Source organism: Balaenoptera acutorostrata, chromosome 1, assembly GCF_949987535.1.
Source record: "Balaenoptera acutorostrata chromosome 1, mBalAcu1.1, whole genome shotgun sequence".
Lineage (NCBI taxonomy): Eukaryota > Metazoa > Chordata > Mammalia > Artiodactyla > Balaenopteridae > Balaenoptera > Balaenoptera acutorostrata.
The window spans coordinates 102075535-102101378 of record NC_080064.1 but is presented as its reverse complement, the minus strand read 5'-3'; the positions used below and the strand labels follow the sequence as shown (position 1 = coordinate 102101378).

The 25844-nt window shown below is 35.4% G+C and overlaps 1 protein-coding gene across 2 annotated transcripts in view; it reads right to left on the bottom strand.

The window, feature by feature from the left end:
* Positions 1 to 25844, bottom strand: part of SYCP1 (synaptonemal complex protein 1) — a 193019-nt gene that overhangs the window by 162383 nt on the left and 4792 nt on the right. For both annotated transcript variants that reach the window (XM_007169343.2, XM_007169344.2), the window contains exons 7-11: positions 21623 to 21696; positions 10417 to 10475; positions 9101 to 9170; positions 8394 to 8467; positions 5562 to 5670 (exon numbers count right to left, since the gene is read on the bottom strand). In XM_007169343.2, the coding sequence (XP_007169405.2) occupies positions 5562 to 5670; positions 8394 to 8467; positions 9101 to 9170; positions 10417 to 10475; positions 21623 to 21696 (386 nt within the window). The remainder of the gene's footprint in view (positions 1 to 5561; positions 5671 to 8393; positions 8468 to 9100; positions 9171 to 10416; positions 10476 to 21622; positions 21697 to 25844) is intronic.

The window sequence follows — 25844 nt, the reverse complement described above, 5'->3', positions numbered from 1 at the left end:
ATATGAACAGACCAATCACAAGCACTGAAATTGAAACTGTGATTAAAAACCTTCCAACAAACAAAAGCCCAGGACCAGATGGCTTCACAGGGGAATTCTATCAAACATTTAGAGAAGAGCTAACACCTATCCTTCTCAAACTCTTCCAAAATATTGCAGAGGGAGGAACACTCCCAAACTCATTCTACGAGGCCACCATCACCCTGATACCAAAACCAGACAAAGATGTCACAAAGAAAGAAAACTACAGGCCAATATCACTGATGAACATAGATGCAAAAATCCTCAACAAAATACTAGCAAACAGAATCCAACAGCACATTAAAAGGATCATACACCATGATCAAGTGGGGTTTATCCCAGGAATGCAAGGATTCTTCAATATACGCAAATCAATCAATGTGATACACCATATTAACAAATTGAAGGAGAAAAACCATATGATCATCTCAATAGATGCAGAGAAAGCTTTTGACAAAATTCAACACCCATTTATGATAAAAGCCCTGCAGAAAGTAGGCATAGAGGGAACTTTCCTCAACATAATAAAGGCCATATATGACAAACCCACAGCCAACATTGTCCTCAATGGTGAAAAACTGAAACCATTTCCACTAAGATCAGGAACAAGACAAGGTTGCCCACTCTCACCACTATTATTCAACATAGTTCTGGAAGTCCTAGCCACAGCAATCAGAGAAGACAAAGAAATAAAAGGAATCCAAATCGGAAAAGAAGAAGTAAAGCTGTCACTATTTGCAGATGACATGATACTATACATAGAGAATCCTAAAGAGGCTACCAGAAAACTCCTAGAGCTAATCAATGAATTTGGTAAAGTAGCAGGATACAAAATTAATGCACAGAAATCTCTTGCATTTCTATACACTAATGACGAAAAATCTGAAAGTGAAATTAAGAAAACACTCCCATTTACCATTGCAACAAAAAGAATAAAACATCTAGGAATAAACCTACCTAAGGAGACAAAAGACCTGTATGCAGAAAATTATAAGACACTGATGAAAGAAATTAAAGATGATACAAATAGATGGAGAGATATACCATGTTCCTGGATTGGAAGAATCAACATTGTGAAAATGACTCTACTTCCCAAAGCAATCTACAGATTCAATGCAATCCCTATCAAACTACCACTGGCATTTTTCACAGAACTAGAACAAAAAATTTCACAATTTGTATGGAAACACAAAAGACCCCGAATAGCCAAAGCCATCTTGAGAACGAAAAATGGAGCTGGGGGAATCAGGCTCCCTGACTTCAGACTATATTACAAAGCTTTAGTAATCAAGACAGTTTGGTACTGGCACAAAAACAGAAATATAGATCAATGGACCAGGATAGAAAGCCCAGAGATAAACCCACACACATATGGTCAACTTATCTTTGATAAAGGAGGCAAGCATATACAGTGGAGAAAAGACAGCCTCTTCAATAAGTGGTGCTGGGAAAATTGGACAGGAACATGTAAAAGTATGAAATTAGAACACTCCCTGACACCATGCTCAAAAATAAACTCAAAATGGATTAAAGACCTAAGTGTAAGGGCAGACACTATCAAACTCTTAGAGGAAAACATAGGCAGAACACTCTATGACATACATCACAGCAAGATTCTTTTTGACCCAGCTCCCAGAGAAATGGAAATAAGAACACAAATAAACAAATGGGACCTAATGAAACTTAAAAGCTTTTGCACAGCAAAGGAAACCATAAACAAGACCAAAAGACAACCCTCAGAATGGGAGAAAATATTTGCAAATGAAGCAACTGACAAAGGATTAATCTCCAAGATTTACAAGCAGCTCATGCAGCTCAATAACAAAAAAACGAACAACCCAATCCAAAAATGGGCAGAAGATCTAAATAGACATTTCTCCAAAGAAGATATACAGATGGCCTACAGACACATGAAAGAATGCTCAACATCATTAATCATTAGAGAAATGCAAATCAAAACTACAATGAGATATCATCTCACACCGGTCAGAATGGCCATCATCAAAAAATCTAGAAACAATAAATGCTGGAGAGGGTGTGGAGGAAAGGGAACACTCTTGCACTGTTGGTGGGAATGTAAATTGATACAGCCACTATGGAGAACAGTATGGAGGTTCCTTAAAAAACTACAAATAGAACTACCATACGACCCAGCAATCCCACTACTGGGCATATACCCTGAGAAAACCATAGGTCAAAAAGAGTCATGTACCAAAATGTTCATTGCAGCTCTATTTACAATAGCCAGGACATGGAAGCAACCTAAATGTCCATCGACAGATGAATGGATGAAGAAGATGTGGCACATATATACAATGGAATATTACTCAGCCATAAAAAGAAATGAAATGGAGGTATTTGTAATGAGGTGGATGGAGTTAGAGTCTGTCATACAGAGTGAAGTAAGTCAGAAAGAGAAAAACAAATACAGTATGCTAACACATATATACGGAATCTAAGGGAAAAAAAAAAAAAGGCCATGAAGAACCTAGTGGCAAGACGGGAATAAAGACACAGACCTACTAGAGAATGGACTTGAGGATATGGGGAGGTGGTGGGGTGAGATGTGACAGGGTAAGAGAGTGTCATGGACATATATACACTACCAAATGTAAAATAGATAACTAGTGGGAAGCAGCCGCACAGCACAGGGAGATCAGCTCGGTGCTTTGTGACCACCTAGAGGGGTGGGATGGGGAGGGTGGGAGGGAGGGAGATGCAAGAGGGAAGAGAAATGGGAACATATTGTATATGTATAACTGATTCACTTTGTTATAAAGCAGAAGCTAACACACTATTGTAAGGCAATTATACTTTAATAAAGATGTTAAAAAAAAAAAAAAAAAGAAGAGCAAGGGTTTCAAAGACAAAGTTTGGAAAGTAGAGGAACAATAGGAGGTTAAGACAGGGAGAAAAGCCAGCGTTGATAAGAGAATGAAAAAAAGTAATGGGTTTTAATCAAGGATGACTGATATGTGGCCTCATGAAAAAACCCAAGCCCCCTCCAAACAGAATCCTATTTAAAAGTATAGTACTCTTAATACACAGAAAGAAAATAATCAAAATTTTCTCCCCTTAAATTTATTTCTTAAATCTCTGATCACTGATACTCTTTAGCAGGCAACAAGTATTGGCAAGCGACAAAAATTAGGTAATAGCAAGAAAATATTAAAAATAAAAATTAGCTGATCATAATTCATTTAAATGGATAGTTCCAGGCAGAATGAAGTAGTCTGTAACAGAACAACTCTCATGATGAAAATAACTAGAAAACACGAAACAAACCAAAACAGAAAGGACTAAAGAGGCTAAGAATTCCTAAGAAAGAACCCTTGATAACTGAACTGACAAAGTGCAGCTGACATCTGCTGATTCTGGCTATGAGCAAGAGGTCTAAATGCTGGTTTGGTCCCAGCAGAGGGCCAATGCCAGGGGATTAAAAAAAAAGAGCATAGTTTTATTGGTTCTCAAAGAGCTGAAGAAACAAAACTGAAGACTCAAAAAACCTCATAAACTTGACCATTTCCCTTCATTCAGCTCAGCCTCTAATTGCACTATAGTAATCAGCCCACCACACTCCCAATTTCTCCCTAGCAAACAGAAGACAATATCATCCGGAGCCTCTAACTTTTCTTATAACGATGTATGGAATTCAATCAAAAAATTACTGGGCACACCAAAATATAAGGACAAATCACTAAAAAGTAAGACTGTAAAGGAATAGAAAGTAGAATGGGCTGAGGGGAGGAGGGAAGGGGAGTTACTGCTTAATGGGTACAGAGTTTCAGTTTTGCAACATGAAAAGAGTTGCAAGAGTTCTGGAGATAAATACTAGTGATGACTGCATAACAATGTGAATGTATCCATACCACTGAGCTGTACACTTAAAAATGATTAAGATGGTAAATTTTGTTATATGTATTCTATCACATTTTTAAAAAAGAAACAGACCAACAGGTGAGCCAGATATTGAAATAAAAAGAGAATAGCTATAAAATATCAATGATTAATATATTCAAAAGGGATGAAATGTCATTTTTAAAAGAGGAGAATTAACCAAAGAATTGGAATCTTAAGAAAAATAATTGAATGGAAATTTAGAAGGAAAAAATATGATTAAAGTTAAGAATTCAGTAAATGAGTTTAAAACCAAATTAGACACAGCAGAAGGCAGGGTTAGGTAACAGGTCAATAGAAGATCTCTAAGTTGAAACAAAGAGAAAAACAAATGGAAGATACATACATATGGGAAACAATGAAAAGTAACTTAAATGAATATATTTCAGTGGTTATGAGTCTGCAGAATCACATTGTATTAGTTATTTATTACCAATAAGTTGTTTCCAGTTTATATAAGATTAAATATTCATTCATTCATCCTAACACCTATTAAACTCCTATTATATATACATAGCAATATGCTGGGCACTAGAGTTACAAAGATATTTAGTGAGACACAGTGCCTGCCCTCAAGACACTCATGGTCACAGGAGACACACAAGGAATGCTTAAGCCACTCTTAACAATAAGGAGTTCACTAGAATTTAGCCAGTAGATTTGGAGAGGAGGTAGGAGGTTCATTTTGGACAGAGTAAGTAGCCAAAAGCATGACGGTGAGATAGGAAGAACATAAAAGGTAAGGAAGTTAAACAATTTCAGTATATCTGGAGTATAGGATATAGTAGTGACAGTAAGGTGAAATGAGCAGGCATAGGTTAGCAGGAACTAGATAATTATTTGCCACATTTTTAAGAGAAAGGTGAAAAATGTCACAAGATCTCTATGATGTTCTGAAAGGGACATAGTACTTCACAAAGTGTATGCCTTTCAAGTGCCTTACTAGTTGAACAAGTTTGAAAAATACTCAATAATAAGATAGTCTAAACATTACATGACACTAAAGATCCTTCATAATCTGATCCAAACATTTTTTTTCCAGTCTCATTTACCTGAGTTCTTTAAGATACAGACACACCAATCAGTGTTTCCAATATACAGACACATCAATCAGGGTTTCAAATATACCCTAATTTTCACACTTCCATGACCTGCACAAGCCATTTCTTCTGCCTACACTCCCTCCTCCAATTCATTGTCTAGTGAACTTTTAATCATCTAAGGTTTAGTTTAACTAACAATTTTTCCTTAATGCCTTTCCAAATGCCTTGCTCCAAGAATAATTAATAATTCCCTCCATAGTGCTCCCAAAGTATTCATTTATTTATAAGATGTTTGAGTGCCTAATATATGCCAGGCACTTGGAATGCATCAATGAACAAAAAAAGACAAAGACCCCTGTTTTCATGGAGCACCTTATTGAAACTCTGAAGAAGGTGACAGTATGAAAAGGGAAAAGAGGAGCACATATACTTTGAAAAATCTTCTTAAGTGACTATTATTCCCTCCTCCAACTGTTCCAACCTAGGTGGAGAATTACAGCATTAGAAAGCATTACAAAAAAATTGTAATGAAAGCTAAATTTAAAATATAACAAGAGCAATACATAAGACATTGTTATATTTTCTTATATAAATTCTTACTTGTCTTTTCCTCTAATTGATTAACTTTATCTCTGGACTCCTCTAGCAGAAATGTTAACTCTTTCATTTTATTTTCTTTCTCAGTACTTTGGATCAATAGCAGTGATACCTAAAATGAAATATTTAAATAATACATTATAGATATGAAAAATTAAATATGACACCTTAGCATTTATCATTATCTGTGATTATTTTATGTACTTGCTTATATGCTTTTCAGCTGTCTGTGCCTGGCATTTAGTATGTGCCTGCACAATAAACATTTACTGAATGAAGGAATGAACAAACTAATGCAATATACCCAATATTATAGTTATCACTTAGAAGATTATATATTGAAATCTACTCATTCACTTATTCCATAAATATTATTGAGCACCTAATCTGTTCCAGAAACCATAATACGCACTGAATATACAGAGATGATGGAACTCACCTTCAAGAAACTCACAGCCTATACCAGGAAACAAACAACTATACTTGAATATTATTAGTAATAGGACAAAAATGTTATAGGAATCAAGAAAGGAACACCTAAATCAGTCCTGGGGGAGGTAATCAAAAATTAATCCTTCTCAGAGAACTGAACTGAGTCTTGATAGACAAGTACAAGTTAATCAGGCTGTGGGGGAAATGAACATTCTAGACTTGTATGAGAACACAAAGGATCAAGAGATCATGCTTCTATTCAGAGAACTGAAAATATTCAGATGGCTAGAATACAGAGTGCATGTAAAGAAAAGGTGAAAGATAAACTCATAAAGATAGACTGAAGACTTGCAGATTCAACATGGCAGAAAGACTTCTCTGCCCTATTTTCATCTTCAAATCACCCAAAAAATAACCAGGAAAACAACAAAGATGGACTTCATCTTCCATGAAACCACGAGACTTCTATAATCCAAACCACAACGTGTAAAAAAGGAAAGCAGTTAGAAGGAACAGAAAATGATTTAGCATAGAAAAGCAAGGTCAAAACTAAGAGTCTAGGGGCTTCCCTAGCGGCGCAGTGGTTAAGAATCTACCTGCCAATGCAGGGGACATGGGTTCGCGCCCTGGTCCCAGAAGATCCCACATGCCGTGGAGCAACTAAGCCCGTGCGCTGCAGCTACAGAGCCTGTGCTCTAGAGCCTATGAGCCACAACTACTGAGCCCATGTGCCACAACTACTGAAGCCCACGCACCTAGAGCCCGTGCTCCAAAACAAGACAAGCCACCGCAATGAGAAGCCTGCGCACTGCAACGAAGAGTTGCCCCCACTCACCACAACTAGAGAAAGCCCACGCGCAGCAACGAAGACCCAGCGCAGCCAAATAAATAAATAAATAAAAATAAATTAAAAAAAAAAAAACTAAGAGTCTACACAGGGAAGATTACAAATGAGAAGCAAGATAATTCAATCCCAAAGAAACAGAATGTTTCAAGAATTAGAAGCAACAGACACTGTGGAAGGTAGGTATGAAACAGGAGACTAAGTATAAGGAGACTGGAAGTCTGCAAAGAGTAGTAAGACCTCCCTAGGCCCTCTTAACCCTCCTTCCTTGGACTCTACTCCCTGAAAGCCAATGTAGTCAGAGAATTAACCTACTCCATCTTTATAAGAGACACTGGCATGATCAAATTGAAAAAAAGAATCTCTAAACCTGGGTATTCCAGGCACAGGAAGGGGTGGAGGCAAAGGATATAATTGAGAAGTCAGCATACGGAATGATGAGACTCAGCTTGTCCTTCCGACCCTGCCAACCCAGCCCCAAAATGCCATCAGCAAAGTTTACATTCCCCGGCAGGAATTTGGAGAACTCCAGAAAAAAAAAAGCCTTACAAATAATGACATTTAGGAGTCCCCAACAAAAACACTAGCTGGCCACAGCATAATTTTACAGGGAACCCCCCCAAATCTGTAAGCTCTGCTCATGTACCCAGGATTCCAACAAGCTTCTTAGCACTTTATTCTATTTTTGTGTTCTGTAATAATAAGCACAATTTTAAATTTTAAGAAGACCTCCTTCTTTCAGAAATCTGGTTTAAAATATACAGTTAAAATACAGAAAAAATTGTTAACTCTTTCAAAAGATCGAAGTATAACACATAAATCAGAATTCTATCATTTAACCAGAACTTAAAGAAAACTCTAAGAATCTTCTCTGTACTTTCAATTAACATTTGCCATTATTGTTCAAGTAGATATCCTTATTATCTATAATTACAAGGTATCTGTGGCAAGTCAGATAAAAACTCAGGAAAAATAGGGGGAAGTAGAGAGATGAGGACTCCTTTCTATATTTCATTTTCCATTCTGGATTCAGAAGGCTTGAAACTGTTAAAGTTGGCCTAATAATCATCTGAAATCAACATTCTTGTGACTGCAAAAGCACACAGACTCACCATTTTCAAGTCTCGCACTATGTGTCATTAATAGAAAGAAGCAAAGGAATGTTTTAGTTCCCCTTCATTGGTGTCATAAATAGTGTATTTCAAAATAAACTGCAAAATGTGGGTTGAGTGGTCAATCATCATCATCTTTGTATTTTATGAGGTTTTTGTCTGAACAAAACTCCTCACAAAATAATATATTTTTACAGCAATGTCCTAAAACCCACTAATTATATTGTAGAAGATTCACTGATTTTAAAAAAGGGCTAGCATTTAGTATGTATAAATTTGAGTCAATGGAAATTAAGGCAAATGGAAAATATATTTAAATATGTATAATATTAAAATTCTCTCAGAAATTTATCAAGCAGGCATCAAGTACAAATTTCTCTTGAAATTTTAAGTATCTCATGAATTAGCGAATATAAAGAATACAGAAAGTTGATTTTTAAAAAATACCTGCTTTTCCTTGTTATTTACTTCCTTCTTGTATTGTTCATCAAGACGTTGGATTTTTTCATAATCTTCCTTTACTTTAAAAATAAAACAAATATACTTTAATATCTTAACATAATTGTATAACAAACAAAAGTTTTAGTTTCTGATATTTTATTTCACTTCCTTATTTATCTAGATATTAAACCCCAAAGGTTTCTAACAAGTTAAAACTGCTATTTTCTTGCTGCTTTCTGTTTAGTAAAATAAAGAATTCAAATAATATCAAAGTTACAATAACTTTTAAAAATTCTATCATTCTTATAATAGCAGATATATAAAAGTTTTTTCTTTATAACACACTAGTCTGAAATAACAGATTTTAAATGTGTATGTATATTATTATTTTAACATGCAACTTGACCAAGAAATGTAAAAATAAGACCAAATCACACTTCAAATCACCAAATCACACCATTATATAAACCATAATTTGATTTCAGGGAAAATGTAGCTTTTGAAGCCAAAAGGGTATTTTTAACATATACCAATTCCCTGCCACATTCCACAAGATTTTTTTTTTCCCACAAGATTTTGAGGGGCTTATAAAACCATATACAATACAGAAATTTTCAATAGTTTAGGCATCAAGCTGAAGGTATGAAAACATTAGCAGAATCTAATAAAAATATAAACAGCAAAAGAGTAATATAAAAAATAAGGATTCCTACACTTAAAATGGATTTCCAGTCTGGAATTCTCAGCTTGCACACGAAGTTCCTCAAAAGCTATTATCATTTTCTGAAATATATTTAACTTTTAAGAATCATACTTAGACTTTTTAAATAGCTTTCCTCAAACAATGAAAATAATAAATTTGTATCATGTGATCATTATATTTAAAACTATACAACTTTGAATAATGAAAATTCTATAACTTTTAACAATTAAATAATTTACTAAAATATTAAGAGTGTCTATTAAGGTAGCTTCCCAGGCGCTTAAAGGCACTGAAGACAGGTTATATATTACCAAACAGCAGCAAAACAATTGTTGGTACTCTAGTCATTTACTTAATAGCCCATATCAAAATCTGTAATTTTCTGTTGATTTTTGCTTACGTATTTCTGTCTTCACTAAAGTGTAACCTCTGTGAGGTCTCTCCCCATAAGAGTTCAAATTATACTTCCATTACCTGGCAGCATGAGTTCATTCAACATTCAACAAATCCTGATTTGTAAAATCGGATGAATTCATTTATTCATTTAATAAATAGTTACTGAGTGTCAATTATGTGCCAGGCACTGTTTTAAGCACTTAGGATATAAGACAAAGTCCTTACCCTATTGGAACGAACTATATTCCAGTGTAAGAAAGAATATATACACACACAAATACACACACACATATACACACACACGTATATCAAATAAATATCATGTAGTTTTAAGTGCTCTTCAGAAAAGTTAGAGAAGGTGAGGAGATAGAGGATAATTGAATAGAAAGACATTTTAGGTAAAGTAGTAAAGGGGATAATAAAAAAGCAGAATGAAGCTTATGAGTTTGCATAAGATCTTGGATACAGAAGTTCTAGATAGAAGGAACAAATTCAAAGAAGCAAGATCAGAAAGAGCTTAGCAAGTTTGAGAAACAAAAAAGAAAGGAACAACTATAGAAGAGAAGCAAAGTGGAAAATGATAGGGGATGGGGTAAAAAAGGTAAACAGGCACCAGACACAGATTGATAATACTGGTATGTTTTTCAAATTAATGGTTAAGTGTCACAATGTGCTAGTCTCTGACACAGAGTTAATATCTAATAAATTAAGTTAAATAGTGTCACCAACATGTAAATTCAAAAAATACTAAAAACAGAACATTAATACTCATGGTATAGAACCCTGGGAATTTTATTGGATATAATCATATATCAAAAGATAAGTAATAATCCCTTTAGCAAGAACAATTGTTCATATCTTTGTAGCTATCACTCTAATTTGCTTAGAAATGCATCTGCTTAAAATATTCAAATTTTCAATACCACTTACCTCAATGTTACCATTTAGGTCCACATAAACTTGCCTAGTTTCTTCCCGCTCATATTCATCTATTATAAATATAAAATATTTCAAAAGTAAATTTTAAAACAATTACACTTCCAATAAGATAATACTCAAATGTCTCCGGTAAACATTAAAATATTTAAGAATCTGTGTTAGTAAAGGGCACTGGTATATCTTCTGAGTCTTTTAAAGTAGTATCAAAAGCAGCTTCATAGTAAGGTATGGTCATACTTCATGACATAACCTCAAATGCTAGGTGCTGTTCAATTATCTCTAATTTCCTTTTACAGAATTACTACTATTCATTAATTTATTCAAACTTTCTAAAATATATTTACAGTTTTAGCCTTTACAATAAGTAGGGATTTAACCACTAGTCTATGAAGTATTTTTCCTTTGTATATTTAAGATTCATGAAGTACATGTGAAAGGCAAAGCTCACTCTTGTTTCTGCTCTCTCTCTGAAGAGGCAGGAAAGAAGATAAATCTCAAGACCAGAGGAACAAGTTAAGAATAGGTGTAGCCCCAAGGACAAATCTCCTGTAAATCCTCTATAATATTTTTTAGGGTTTTTGTTGTTGTTGTTGTTTTTTAACCTGAGCAATGATTCCCTCTAACTATACTCAAGCCTTGAGTAAAGTCAGTAAAACTTAGAGTTGATAGGTGGTGCTGTAGAGAATTAAGGCACGAGGCAGGAAAAGAAATGCAGCTGTCCCATCATCATTCCCCCAGGTAAGGCCAAGCATCACAGAAACCACATTAGACTAAAGGGAGGGTATTAGCCCTATATTCTCAGTAACAAGCTGCAAAACAAGAGAACGGCAGCTACGATAGACTCAAATGTCAATAAAGAGCCAAATGAACTGACTTTAGAAGAATACAAGTATCCTAAACCCCTCAAAAATACTGGAGAGAGCTCTAGACTTATCACAGCACATGGAACAGGAGCCAAACCACTTTTATTTGAATATTAAAGGGCTGGAAAATTTAAAGAAATAAAGACAGAACACATCAGCATTTCAACAGAAAGATGGTTCATCCTTCTCACTCCATCTATTCACTGTCTCATATTCACTAACAAACACATTTAGCAACAAACCTTCTCTATTCCCCAGAAATTATTTGCGCCAAAGAACTGCATTCTATTGCCAACACCTCCAATCTTCCCATTACCACTACCACCAGTACTTCCAAAATACCCTCCAGTCATTCTTCCAATAGGCAAGTACTAAAAAGCAAATAAATAAAACTACAAAAAAGAAAATAAATTGGTATAGATGTACTTTACAGTTGTCAGGAGCAAGTTGCTACAGGTGGCATAGAGAAGGGACTTTCATAGCAGAGTGTTCTAATGTACTGACATAATACTGTAACAATACAAGCCTACCTTTTTGGTTTTCCTGGTATCTATCTATCTATCTAACTCCCCACCCCCACCTCACTCCCTTATTCCCTCCTCCCTTCCCTCTCTCTCCCCTCTCCCTCCTCTCTCTCTCATACACATACACACACACACACACACACACACACACACACACACACTTACTTTGCCCTAATTTGGCCAACTAGATCTTGCTGCACTCATCATCTTAAATAAGAAATGATTCAACCAAAAGCAAAGAAAATGTCTTTGAGTTTCAAAAGCCCAGTGTTGGGATTAGGGGAAAGATTCAAGATATAAACAAGTAATAGATTTTCAAAATATATAAGTCAGAGCAAAGCTTCCATCCTCTAGACCTAAGAAATATTTACCAGTTTGTAAGGAAGAAGGCTTTAAAAGGGGAAGCTGAGAGAGCTTATTAGATTCTGGCAGGTACTTAAGAAAGGGTTCTGTAGCCCTCTACCCTCACCAAGCTAAGCCTCAGGGTTGGGGAACACAGAAATCCCAGAGAGTTAGGGCAAACCAAGAGTAGAGTGGGGCTGTGCTTTTTTTTTTCTTCAGTATAACTCTAGGAAGATGACAAAACCTGAGAAGAAATGCCTGTGAAATATATATAGACAGGTAGGGGCTTAAACAGCTTCACAATTTCCCTTGTTCCAACACGTTGTGCAACTGAGCATGGTGGGATAAAGCACAGAGAACCAGCATACCTGAATAGGCCCTGAGGACTGGTATGAGGAACAGCTCACCAACTATCTATGTGGACCAATAACTGAATACCAATCGAAATGATGAAAGTCTCAGAGGATAGATGACTGAGAAACAAACGTCCCTCTCTACCACATGGTACTATATGGGCACCCCCAAATTTACATACAATCCCAGGGAAAGAAGAAAAATTCCCAAATTTACTGAGATAATTTCTTCCACGCTAGCAGAATGAAGGCTTTAAGATATAAAGATATAAAAAAGATATAAAAATATTAAAAAATATAAACATAAAATATAAATATAAAGATATAAAAAATCTTAAAAATTAAGTTTTTTTAACATTTTAAGACATAAAAATCTTGTGCATACTTGAGTTTGTTGACTAAAATCACTCAGAATCATATATTCTACAAAATTTATCAGAGTATGAGAAAACCACACAGAAGGGACAGAAAAGAGATTCAGCTACCATAAGTAGAGCCATGCAAGGTGAAAACATTAGAAATTGCTCAGTGACCTGCCGTACAACTATAAATATAAAAAGAGGATTCAACCACTATACTAGGACCAAGCTCAGTTTATCACCTAGTTTGTTTATTTAGTCTAGATAGTTCTTGCTTTTTTCAATGATGTATATGGTTAGAAAACCTACACGAGGCCTATGAAAAAATACTGTCAAACAAAGAAAAGGGAACATGAAAGATGTTAAAAGGAACAGCCCATCTCTGAAAATGAACTCTAGAGAATTCAGATGAAGATTTCAGAAAACTATTTGGTATTCTCAACAGAACCAAGAAAATATGGTCTCAGTGAAAGAGGAAGATACAGTCATAAAGAAAGAACAGGCCACGTTAGAAATTCAAGAAATGGGGTGAATTAAATAGAAAAAATAAATACGGAGGAAAGGGGCAATGGATTAGATAATGAGAGACTCAAAGGAACTAGAGATTAGAGGCAGGACAGGAAAGAACTGATACTTCAGAAGTCAAATTGTTTCCTAATACAGGAAACAAATGTAAATAGAAGGAGTGGGGGAACAAATATTAAAACAATTAGAGAAATGATGAACAGAGGGCCAACAAACAAATAATAAGTATGCCCAAACAGAAATCAGAATAAGTGACCAAAGATATCATAAGGCTTTCCTGATCTAAAGAAATAGACTGGTGCACATAGATTCAAATGGTTGCACTGACAAAACTGTAAATTATAAGGATCAAGAAAATGCCAGAGTCCTGGCAAGGGGGAAAATATATGCATAAATACATATACTATATATTTAGGTAGAAATCTAGGTATAGATAAATGGAACTATGATTATTCCCATTTCACAGATAACAAAAGTGTGACACAGAAAAATTATGTTATTTGCTAGGATCCCAAAATAGTAAGTGGTGGTACATGATTAAAACACAGGTCTGCCTAATGAAATCCAGTAGGGATAAATGCAAAGAATGCTATTTGGATCCAAAAATCTAAATGCACTTGCAAAGAATGACGTAAAAAAAAAAAAGTGAAAGATTTTAATTACTAGTGAAGTCACTAAAGCCTATAATACAATGTGACTATCAAATAAGCTGACTTTAGAGTTCATTAATGACACCTACAATTAGACAAGAAATAGTCCTTTATACGGGTCAAGTTACACATTAGATTACCTCATACAGATCTGGACTCCTAAATATAACAACAATATTCAAACAGATCAACCAAAATAACAAAAGTACAAAGAATCTTGAAACATCTAGGCTGAAGAAGACAAGATTCAGAAAGGACAAGTAACCACCTTTAAAAATCTAAAGAGATAAAAAAGTGCTTAGACTTCTTCTGTATGCCTTAAGGAGAAGAATTACAGTAAGAAGAGAGAAATTACAAAGAGATTTCAGTATAAGAGATTTCAACAGGGAATCCCCTGGCGGTCCACACTTTCACTGCAGGGGGCCCAGGTTCCATCCCTGGTGGGGAACTAAGATCCCGCAAGCTGCGTGGGGTGGCCAAAAAAACAAAAAGAGAGAGAGAGAGAGAGATTTCAACATAAAAGTAAGAGCTGTGCTTAAATGACAGCCTCGCGGTTAGTGGGTTTCCAACACTGAATATGTTCAAACCCAGGAAAGACTACCACTTGGTAGTCACAAAGGAAATTATCAATTTCCTATAAAAGAATTAAAGCAATGGATATGTAAATAGACCAAAAAGCTTTAAAGTCCTTTTCAACACTAAGTAATTTAGATTAAGGAATAAGGCTACAGAAAAAAAAAAAATGTATGCAGTACTTCAAATGGCAGGCTAAAGAATTCCAATGTACTTAATGTGAGCAATAGACAGCCATTTAAAGGGTTTTTTTTTTTAAGGTACATCTAAGAACAAATTTATTCTTTATTTATTCATTCATGAGTTTATTTATTGCCTGCTATCTTCACAGACACTGTGCAAAGTGTTGAATATACTGAGTCAAATAAGACGTGATCCCTTGCCTGCAAGCTTACAGTAAGATGTAGTAGGTACTCAATATTTGTTGAAGGAATTCATAAATACATGGTAAAGGTATACTAAGGGTACTAAGTAAATGAAGAGGAGCATCTAAGTCAGAGTGAAAAATTAGGGAATATTTCCCAAGGGTGGTAATAATTACTCTGAGTTTTGAAGGACAAATATGAATTAACAAGATGAAGAAGGAAGGAGGATCAGCCAATAAACATATGCAAAAACTCAGAAGTATAATCTGTTTAGGGGTTAACAAGTAGTTCTCCATGAGCTTGTGTATGTGGGACATGTGAAAACTTTTGGCAAGGTGAAGGGAAGTGGCAGACACCATGCTATCCTGAAAATTATGGAAAGCCACTGAAAAAATTAGACAGTGACGTTATTTGATCTATATTTTGAAAAAAGCATCCAGGACTCTGTTTTATGGTAATGACTAAATAATTCTGACCAACCTTCCTCCTAAAGACAAAAATCTGGAGGATTTTTTGAATTATTGAAAGAATCAAAGATCTAAAAAGATAATGATGAATCATCAGGCCAAGAATAGGTTGAGGATTATAACTCAGAAAACCTAAACCAACTTCCTGTGTCAGTCAAGATGGAATAAGCCCACTATAGCCTTTCTCTCCCATTGATTACAACTGAAAACTCTGGATGAAATCCATAAAGCAACTACTCGAGGAATCTGAAAAGTAAGCGAAAGCAGGTGGATTGGGAAGAAAAGTAAAATCTTGAAGAAGTGACTCATGTGAAGGTGAGTTTCCTGTTTGTTTAGTTTTTTTCCTACCTTCTCTCCTAGCATTACTAAAGTGTAAGGGCCCAGCAGAACTGTAAAAGCAAAAGGAAATCTTGATTTTTTTTTTTTTTTTCTCTTCCAGCCCTGCCCCAAGGGTGGCTCCAGTAGTGGAGCTACAGCAGCCATGGCAGCAAGTGCATATAAAACCCCAGGAGAAACTCCATGTCTCTCCCCAAAGGACAGGAGGATGGGACCCCTGTAAGGCTGAGGGTGAAGGGGCGATGCTAGAGAGAGCTCGAGAAGGGGATTCCCTAATTATTTGTATGACTTGGCACAAGTCCCATAGGGAAAAGGGAGGATGTGCATGTACAAGGTAGACCCAAGGCAAATATAGCAAAGGCTCTGAAATCACTATCCAAGTCCCAGAACTAATCTAATCTTGAATGGAGCGTACATGAAACAGACGCAGAGTAACATGGCAAAAGCTTTGAAAACTGAACTGATAATAGAACCTCAGCACATAAAAGGTAAGATAGAACTTGTGATCTAAACTTGAGTTGCCTATCTGCTAAAATACAAACAAACAAACAAACAAACATTCTCCAGGGGATTTTTAACAGGACCCAGAATCTCACAACATGTCCAGGATATAATCTAATATTTCTCAGCATTCAAAGAACTAGGAAAATGTCACATCATTCTAAGTCTCAAGCAAACAATCAAAGATAATGAAGTACACAGTGAGATAAACAACAAGAACTAGAATCTACAAAACAACAAACCACAGAAACAGATCCCAAGGGATTCCAGATATTGGCATTGCTGGACAAAAAATTTAATAAAACTAAGCTTACTATGCTCATGGAGACAAAAGAAAAACGAGTTTAAAAATTTCTGCAAGGAATTTGAAACTCTAAAAAGTAGCACTACAGATATTTTTTAAAGAACAGAACCAGGGAATACAAGAGCAGAAATTAAGGCCTAACAGATGAATTTTAAAACAGTTTAGAAACACCTAAATAGAGAATTAGTGAACTGGAAGAAAGCAGAAGAAATTATCCTGAAGGGAGCACAATGAGAAAAGAAGATGAAAGATCCAAAAAAGGTAAGAAATATGGAAGGAACAGCACAGTGACCTCACTGTTATGACTTGAAAAGATTCAACAGGCTCTCATCTAAGGGATTTTGCATTTGCTGTTTCCTCTGCCTGAAATATTCATTCCCAAAATAGCTACATGATACATTCCCTCATTTATTCAGGTCTCTAATCAAATACCACTTAATCAGAAAAAAACTTCCCCAAATACCCTATCCCAAAATATTCTCTTTTTAAGCAGTTGTCATCACCCAACATGTATTTTATTTATTCATTTATGGTATGTGTCCCTTTACAAGAGTGCATACTCCATAATAGCAGAAATTTTGTCTGTTTACTACTGTTTTCCCTCAGCATCTAGAACATTTCATGGCACATAGTAGGCACTTTTTTAAATGTTGAATGAATAAATAAAAGACAGAGAAAATCACAATAGCAAAAATAAAGGCTTACGGCAAGAATACAGATGGACTTTACAGTAAATATAAGGCAAGTATTAAGATGTTTTTAGGGCAAGAATATACAATGGAGAAAAGACAGTCTGTTCAATAAGTGGTGTTTGGAAAACTGGACAGCTACATGTAAATGAATGAAATTAGAACATTCCCTAATACACAAAAATAAACTCAAAATGGATTAAAGACCTAAATGTAAGGCCGCAGACTATAAAACTCTTAGAGGAAAACATAGGCAGAACACTGACATAAATCACAGCAAGATCTTTTTTGATCCACCTCCTAGAGTAATGAAAATAAAAACAAAAATAAACAAATGGGACCTAATTAAACTTAAAAGCTTTTGCACAGCAAAGGAAACCATAAACAAAACAAAAAGACAACCCTCAGAATGGGAGAAAATATTTGCGAATGAAGCAACCGACAAGGGATTAATCTCCAAAATATACAAACAGCTCATGCAACTCAATATCAAAAAAGCAAACAACCCAGTCAAAAAATGGGTGGAAGACCTAAAAAGACTTTTCTCCAAAGAAGACATACACATGGCTAAAAAGCACATGAAAAGAAGCTCAACATCACTAATTATAAGAGAAATGCAAATCAAAACTACCATGAGGTACATTCATTCAACAAGTGATATGCTCAGGGCCAGGGATCCAGCAGTGAATAAACAGACAACAATTTTAATCTCATAGAGCTTATATTCCATTGCGGGAGGAGGTAAGATAATAAACATCTCAAAAAAGTAAAACCTAGAGTTTGTCAGATAGTGATTGACTGCCCAGGAGTGAAACAATTCAGGGAAGAAGGACTTGAAGTGTCAGTAGGGGTTGGGGTCATCAATGTACAATAGAGTGGCTAGGCTAGAACCTAGGGTAAGATGGTATTTGAATAAAAACCTGAAGGAAGTGAGGGAGCAGCACATGATGATGTTGGGGAGGGGTGGGAGCATCCCAGGCAGAGGGACCAGCAGGGATAAAGAACTTGAAGTGGGAGTAGGTCTGGAGAGTCTGAGGTGGCCAGAGTGGAGTCAATGAGGAGGAGAGAAGCAAGAGATGAGGATGGAAGAGTAGGCAGGGGCAGACATGAAAGGCCTTGTGGACCATTGTCAGGACTTTGACTTTTCTGTTGAGTGTGATGGGAAACTGCTGGAGAATTAGGAGCACAGCAACAGTACAATCAGACTTAGGCTTAACAGTATTATCTAGACCTCCAATGCCCCAAAGGTGAGCAACAGACCTTTGGAAATGTGGCTGATGAGATGGAGGGACTGATTTTTCATTTTATTTCATTTTAATTAAATTTAAAACTCATTTCTTGATTCAGTGATTGGAAAACTTTTAAGTGTGTTTGGAACAACTTGGGTATGTGAATCTATTTTTTTCAACTGTACGTTTATGAGTTCTAAATATAGATCAGGTATTTCCAATAAAAATTTTACCATCTGAAAGAAAAAAAAAAACCTACCATGAGGTATCACCTCACACTGGTCAGAATGGCCATCAACAAAAAATCTACAAACAGTAAATGCTGGAGAGGGTGTGCAGAAAAAGGAACCCTCCTACACTGTTGGTGGGAATGTAAATTGGTACAGCCACTATTGAAAACAGTATAGAGGTTCTTTACAAAACTAAAAATAGAGCTACCATATGATCCACCACTCCTGGGCATATATCTGGAGAAAACCATAATTCAAAAAGATACATGCACCCCAATGTTCACTGCAGCACTATTTACAATAGCCAGGACATGGAAGCAACCTAAATGTCTATCCACAGAGGAATGGATAAAGAAAATGTGGTACATATATACAACAGAATATTACTCAGCCAGAAAAAAGAATGAACTAATGCCATTTGCAGCAACATGGATGGACCAAGAGATTATCATACTGAGTGAAGTAAGTCAAACAGAGAAAGACAAATATCGTATGATATTGCTTATATGTGGAATCTAAAAAAAGGTACAAATGAACTTATCTACAAAACAGAAATAGAGTTACAGATGTAGAAAACAAACTTATGGCTACCAGGAGGTAAGGTGGGAGGAAGGGATAAAATTGGACATTGGGACTGACATATACAGACTACTATATATAAAATAGATAACTAATAAGGACCTACTACATAGCACAGGGAACTCTACTCAATACTCTGTAATGGCCTATATGGGAAAAGAATCTAAAAAAGACTGGATATATGTATATGTGTAACTGATTCACTTTGCTGTACACCTGAAACTAACACAACATTGTAAATCAAGTATACTCCATTAAAAATTTAAAAAATAATAATAATCATAATAATAATAGAATAAATAAAAGATGTTTTAGGAAAAAAAGAATCTACATGTCACATCAAGATATATTCTTTAGAGGAATTCTGTAGTGGTCCAGTGGTTAGGACTCTGTGCTTTCACTGCCAAGGGCACGGGTTCAATCCCTGGCTGGAGAACTAAGATCCTGCAAGCCATGTGGCGGCGCCATAAATAAATAAATAAATAAATAAATAAACTGAAATATGAAAAAAAAAAGATATACTCTTTAGTTCATTTAAGAGATCACCTAAAAATGTTTAAAAGGTTCTTCAAACCTCTCCCACCATCTGATATATGACTTAGCTTAAAACTAAATGGAAGAAAGAACTAGCAGCCTTGTCTCTCTAGCCCAGGTTACTTTCTACAATGCAGTCCATATACTATCTCTCTACCCCATCCATATACTTTTCACCACTTTTTATATTTAGACAGAAAAGTTAATCTTGCAAGTTGAATAAACAGGGTATCGTGTAAGAGCTGATAGTGGTGCAGTACATTCTGGAAGGTATATATAGTTACAAAAGCAAAGTACTTTAGGCAGAGACCAAGAATAAAATAACTAGCAATACTGCATACTAGAAATAATAATAACGGCTAACATTTATTGAGCACTTTGCACTGTTCTAAGCACTTTATATTTATTAACTAATTTAATTCTCAGAACAACACTGAGGTACTTTATTAACTAATAAACAGAGGGTCAGAGATTACATAAATTATTCAAATTATTCAAGGTCAAGCAGATAACAACTGAAAGTTTGAATTTGAGCACAGGGCTATCTATGTCTTCAGTCCAAGCTCTTAAGCTGTGTGGTATCAATTAAAATTTGAAAAATAGAGGCTATCCCGAAAAAGCAGGTAGACAGTATTTCCCAATAGATTCTTGGCAGAAACAAACAAACAACAAAGTAGACCTAGTGGCAGATTAATGACAAAGACAAAAACAATTATTTTTGAAAATCAGATTATGTTTTTCATCAAAATGAAAAAAATTCCTACTTTACAATTAACATCAAAATATGCATAAAATAAAAACATGCACTTTCACATATATACCACAACCTTAATAGAATGCTTTAAAATAATGTTTCTTTAGAAGAAATTTGAGAATTCTATTTATAAATAAATACTACACTGCTATTCTTAAGCACTATGCTTTCAGCATAGCCCTCCATCAGTATTTTCTATTATGAACATGGCTATATATCATTCTTGATTCAATTTCCTGGTTGTTCCAAACAGAAGAGGTTAGTCTCAAGATCACACTTTAACTGAAATGAGAATTAACCATAAACGCCAAGTAACTATGTATCTTTTAAAATATATTATCTTTCAAAAAGCTTGAAGAACTTTTCAAAGCTCAAAGAACAGAGAATCTAGTTACTACTTATATAAAGAAATGGTATGAGACACATATAACTTGTTCAAATAAAAAATGGCTCCTGGGACTTCCCTGGTGGTCCAGTGGTTAAGAATCCACCTTCCAATGCAGGGGACACGGGTTCAATCCCTGGTCGGGAAACTAGGATCCCACATGCCACAGGGCAACTAAGGCCGTGCCACAACTACTGAGCCTGCATGCTCTAGAGCCCACGCACCACAACTAGAGAGCCCACGCGCCACAACTACTGAGCCTGCACACTCTGGAGCCCACGTGCCGCAACTAGACAGCCCATGCACCACAACTACCTAGCCCGCGTGCTCTGGAGCCCGTGCGCCACAAGTAGAGAGAAGCCCGCGTGCTGCAACAACAAGACCCCACATGCCACAATGAAAAGACCCCACATGCAACAACCAAAAGACCTTGCATGCTGCAATGAAGATCCCACGTGCCACAACTAAGACCCAACGCAGCCAAATAAATAAATAAATAAAAATTTAAAAATTAAAAAAAAATTTTTTAATTGGTTCCAAAAAATGAAAAGACAATTTGTTCCCCTCTCCACCCCCCACCATTAAAGTAATAACAATCAATTGATAAAATCATATAAAATGAGAAAGATATTTACATTTCTTTGTCTTTTCTGCAGATCTGGCACAAGTTTCTTTGAGTAGATTACATAAATGCCTTGTAGCATTATTCCTGAAACAGAGGAAAGAGTTTGCATAAGTGTAATCTATCTCAAAGCAAAATCATATATAAAAGTTATGAAACATTACTGTTACAATTTTAAAGAAATTCTTAAAACATCATAATATTTAATATATATCACATATCGTTCATAAGTGACTATATGAAGGAAAAATTGGTTGACTGTACTATTAGCAAAGGTGATTTAATAACTGCCTCCTTTTAAAGTGAAAAGCTCCTTAAAAAGTTTCTACCCAAGTAGCTTTCAATAACCTTTTAGTAAACAGTTCCAGATTCACCTAAGAAATAAAATGAGAAGAGAGGATTGGGATTTTCATTACTACTTACCCCAGAAATATTCTAGCTATCTTACCTTCAAAACATAAAATAAGTAATTTTCTGAAGAGTCATTAATTATGTGAATAAGACCTCTGATCATCTCACAGATGCAGAAAAAGCTTTTCACAAAATTCAAAATCCATTTATGATAAAAATTCTCAACAGAGTGGGTACAGAGGGAACCTACATCAACATAATAAAAGCCATATATAACAAGCCCACAGCTAACATCATACTCAACCCTGAAAAGCTGAAAGTTTGTCCTCTAAGATCAGGAACAAGACAAGGATGCCCATTCTTGCCACTGATATTCAACATAGTATTGGAAGTCCTAGCCACAGCAATAGACAAGAAAATAAAAGGCACTTGAATCAGAAAGAACAAAGTAAAACTGTCACTATTTGCAGATGACATGTTATTATATATAGAAAACCCTAAAGCCTCCACCGAAAAACTGTTAGAACTAATAAACAAATTCAGTAAAGTTACAGGATACAAAACCAACATACAAAAATCAGTTGTATTTCTGTACACTAATAACGAACTATCAGAAGAGAAATTAAGAATATAATTTCATTTACAATTGCATCAAAAAGAATAACACGCTTAGGAATAAATTTAACCAAGGAGGTAAAAGACCTGCACACTGAAAACTATAAGACACTGATGAAAGAAATTGAAGAAGACACAAATAAATGGAAAAATCTTCTGTGTCCATGAATTAGAAGAATTAATATTGTTAAAATGTCCACACTACCTAAATGGAGTCTGGTACCAATTCCAAATTTGGAAGTGGGTTCCCCACACCAACAAGCAATTCTGGGCACCACAGCTGAGTGTCCTACAATTCAATTCTGACACCATCTACCTGGAGATAGCATCAGACTTCATAAGTCAAGGGTTCAGTCCTATAAGACTGCTACCCATTGTAAAGCAATTATACTCCAATAAAGATGTTAAAAAAAAAAAAAAAAAAAAAGACTGCTACCCTCCCCTTATCCCACCAACTTCAGATGCTAGTTGCAAGCCCAGGTCATTACCTGTGGCTCTGTCCAACTGGCTATAAATCAGAGGTTCCCATGACCTCCTCCTTGGGTTCTATTAATTTGCTAGAATGACTCAGAGAACTCAGAGAAACAATTTACTTACTAGAGTACTGGTTTATCATAAAAGGATATAACTCAGGAACAGCCAAGTGGGAAAGATGCATAGGGCAAGGTATGAGGAAAGGGTGAGAATCTTTCATGCTCTCTCCAAGCTCATCATTCTCCCCAAATCTCCACATGTTCACCAACCAGGAACCTCTCGAACCCTGACCTCTCAGGTTTTTACAGAGGCTTCATTAGATAGTCATGACTGATTAAATCTTTAGCCATTGGCAACTGACTCAACCTCCAGGCCCTCGCCTGTCCCCAGAGGTTGGAAGTTCCAATCTTCTAACCACTTGGTTGGCTCTCCAGGCAGCCGGCCCCTATCCTTAGGTGGGGTCCAAAAGTCACCTCATTAGCATAACAAGACACCTTTTCACTCTCAACATTTAGGAAATTCCAAGGGTTTGAGGAGTTGTGAGTCAGGAAAGATGGATGAAAACTAAATATATATGTGAAATATATCTTGGTCATCTGAATGACCAAATATATATTTTTTTCTTATAAATCACAATACCACACTACTGAAAGCAATCTACAAATTCAATGCAATCCCACTCAAATTTCCAATGGCATTTTTCACAGAAACAGAACAAACAATACCAAAATTTGTATGGCATCACCAAAAACCCCAATTAGCCAAAGTAATCTTGAGAAAGGAGACTAAAGCTGGAGGCATCACACTTCCTGATTTGAAACTATATTGTAAAGCTATAGTAATCAAAATGGTACGGTACTGGCATAAAAACAGACACATAAATCAATGGAACAGAATAGACAGCCCAGAAATAAACCCACAGATACACAGTCAATTAATTCATGACAAAGAAACCAAAAACATATAGAATGGGGAAAGGACAGTCTCTTCAATACATGGTGTTCAGGAAACTAGACAGCCACATGCAAAAGAACAAAACTGGACCACTACTTTACACCATACACAAAAATAAAGCCAAAAGGGATTAAAGACTTGAACCTAAGATCTGAAATCATAAAACTCCTAGAAGAAAACATAGGCAGTAAGCTCCTTGACATAGGTGATGATTTTCTGGATTTAACACCAAAAGCAAAGGTAACAAAAGGAAAAATAAACAAGTGGGCTACATCAAATTAAAAAGCTTCTGCACAGCAAAGGAAACCATAAACAAAATTAAAAGGCAACCTACTAAATGAGAGAAAATATCTGCAAATCATATATCTGATAAGGGGTTAATATCCAAAGTACATAAAGAAGTCATGCAACTCAGTAGCAAAAAACAATCTGATTTTAATGTGGGCAGAGGATCTGGACAGAGATTTTTCCAGAGAAGACATACAGATGGTCAACAGGTACATGAAAATGTGCCCAACATCACTAACCCCCAGGGAAATGCAAATCAAAATCACAATGAGATACTACCTCACACCTATTAGAATGACTATTATTAAAAAGATGAGATAACAAGTGTTGGGAGGATGTGGAGAAAAGGGAACCCTTGTGCACTACTGGTGGGAATATAAATTGGTTCGGCCACTATGAAAAACAGTTTGGTGGTTCCTCAAAAAATTAAAAATAAAACCATATGATCTAGCAATTCTACTTCTTGGGATTTATCCAAAGGAAACAAGAATACTAACTTGAAAAGGTATATGCATCCCCATGTTCAATGTAGCATTATTTACAACAGTCAAGACATGGAAACAACCTAACTATCAACGGATAAATAAAGTGTGGAATATATATACAGCCATAAAAATGAAGGAAATCCTGTCATTTACAACATTATGAATGGAACTTGAGAGCATTATGCTATATGAAATAACTCAGACAAAGAAAGACAAATACCATATGGTCTCATTTATATGTGAAATCTTAAAAAAAAAATTAAAAACAAACTTACAGATACAGACAACAGATTGATGGTTGTCAGAGACAGAGGTGGGAGGTGGGCAAAATGAGTGAAGGGAGTTAAAAGGTACAAACTTCCAGTCATAAAATAAATCCTGGGGATGCAATATACCGCATGATGAATATAGTTAGTAATATTGTATATTTGAAAGTTGCTAAGAGAGTAGATCTTGAGGGTTCTTGTCAAAACAAAAAATCTGTAATTATATGTGGTAATGGATATTAACTAGACATTGTGGTGATCATTTTGCAATATATACATATATCAATCATTACATTGTACACTTAAAAATAATATGTTATATGTCAATTATATCTCAACCAAAAAAAATTTTAAAGGTCAATATAATGTAGTCATATCTTCCAAATATCATTAAATGGTATTGAAAGTTAAAAAAAAAAAAAGACCTCTGGGTGTCTTGAAGTTGCTAACACATACACCAGTTTAAATTTTCCAATGTATAATTTTTCTGCAGAAATGAATTGTTACAGATTAACATTTTATAATAATTTTTAAGTCTAAATATTAGTTTAATGAAGAGCAAAAGCTGTAATATTACATAAACTACATCCTTTAACATTTTCAATAATCTAATAAATGAAAAGGTTAAGAAGTCACTGAAATCACAGGTGGTTTTGTTTTGTTTTCAAAGCCTGTGACTATTCTCTACCACAAATCAGTAGTTTTCAAAGTATGATCCTTGCACCAGCAGCATCCACATCACTTGTTAGAAGTACAAATTCTTAAGTCTACTCCACTGAATCAGAAACTCTGGCAGGGGAGG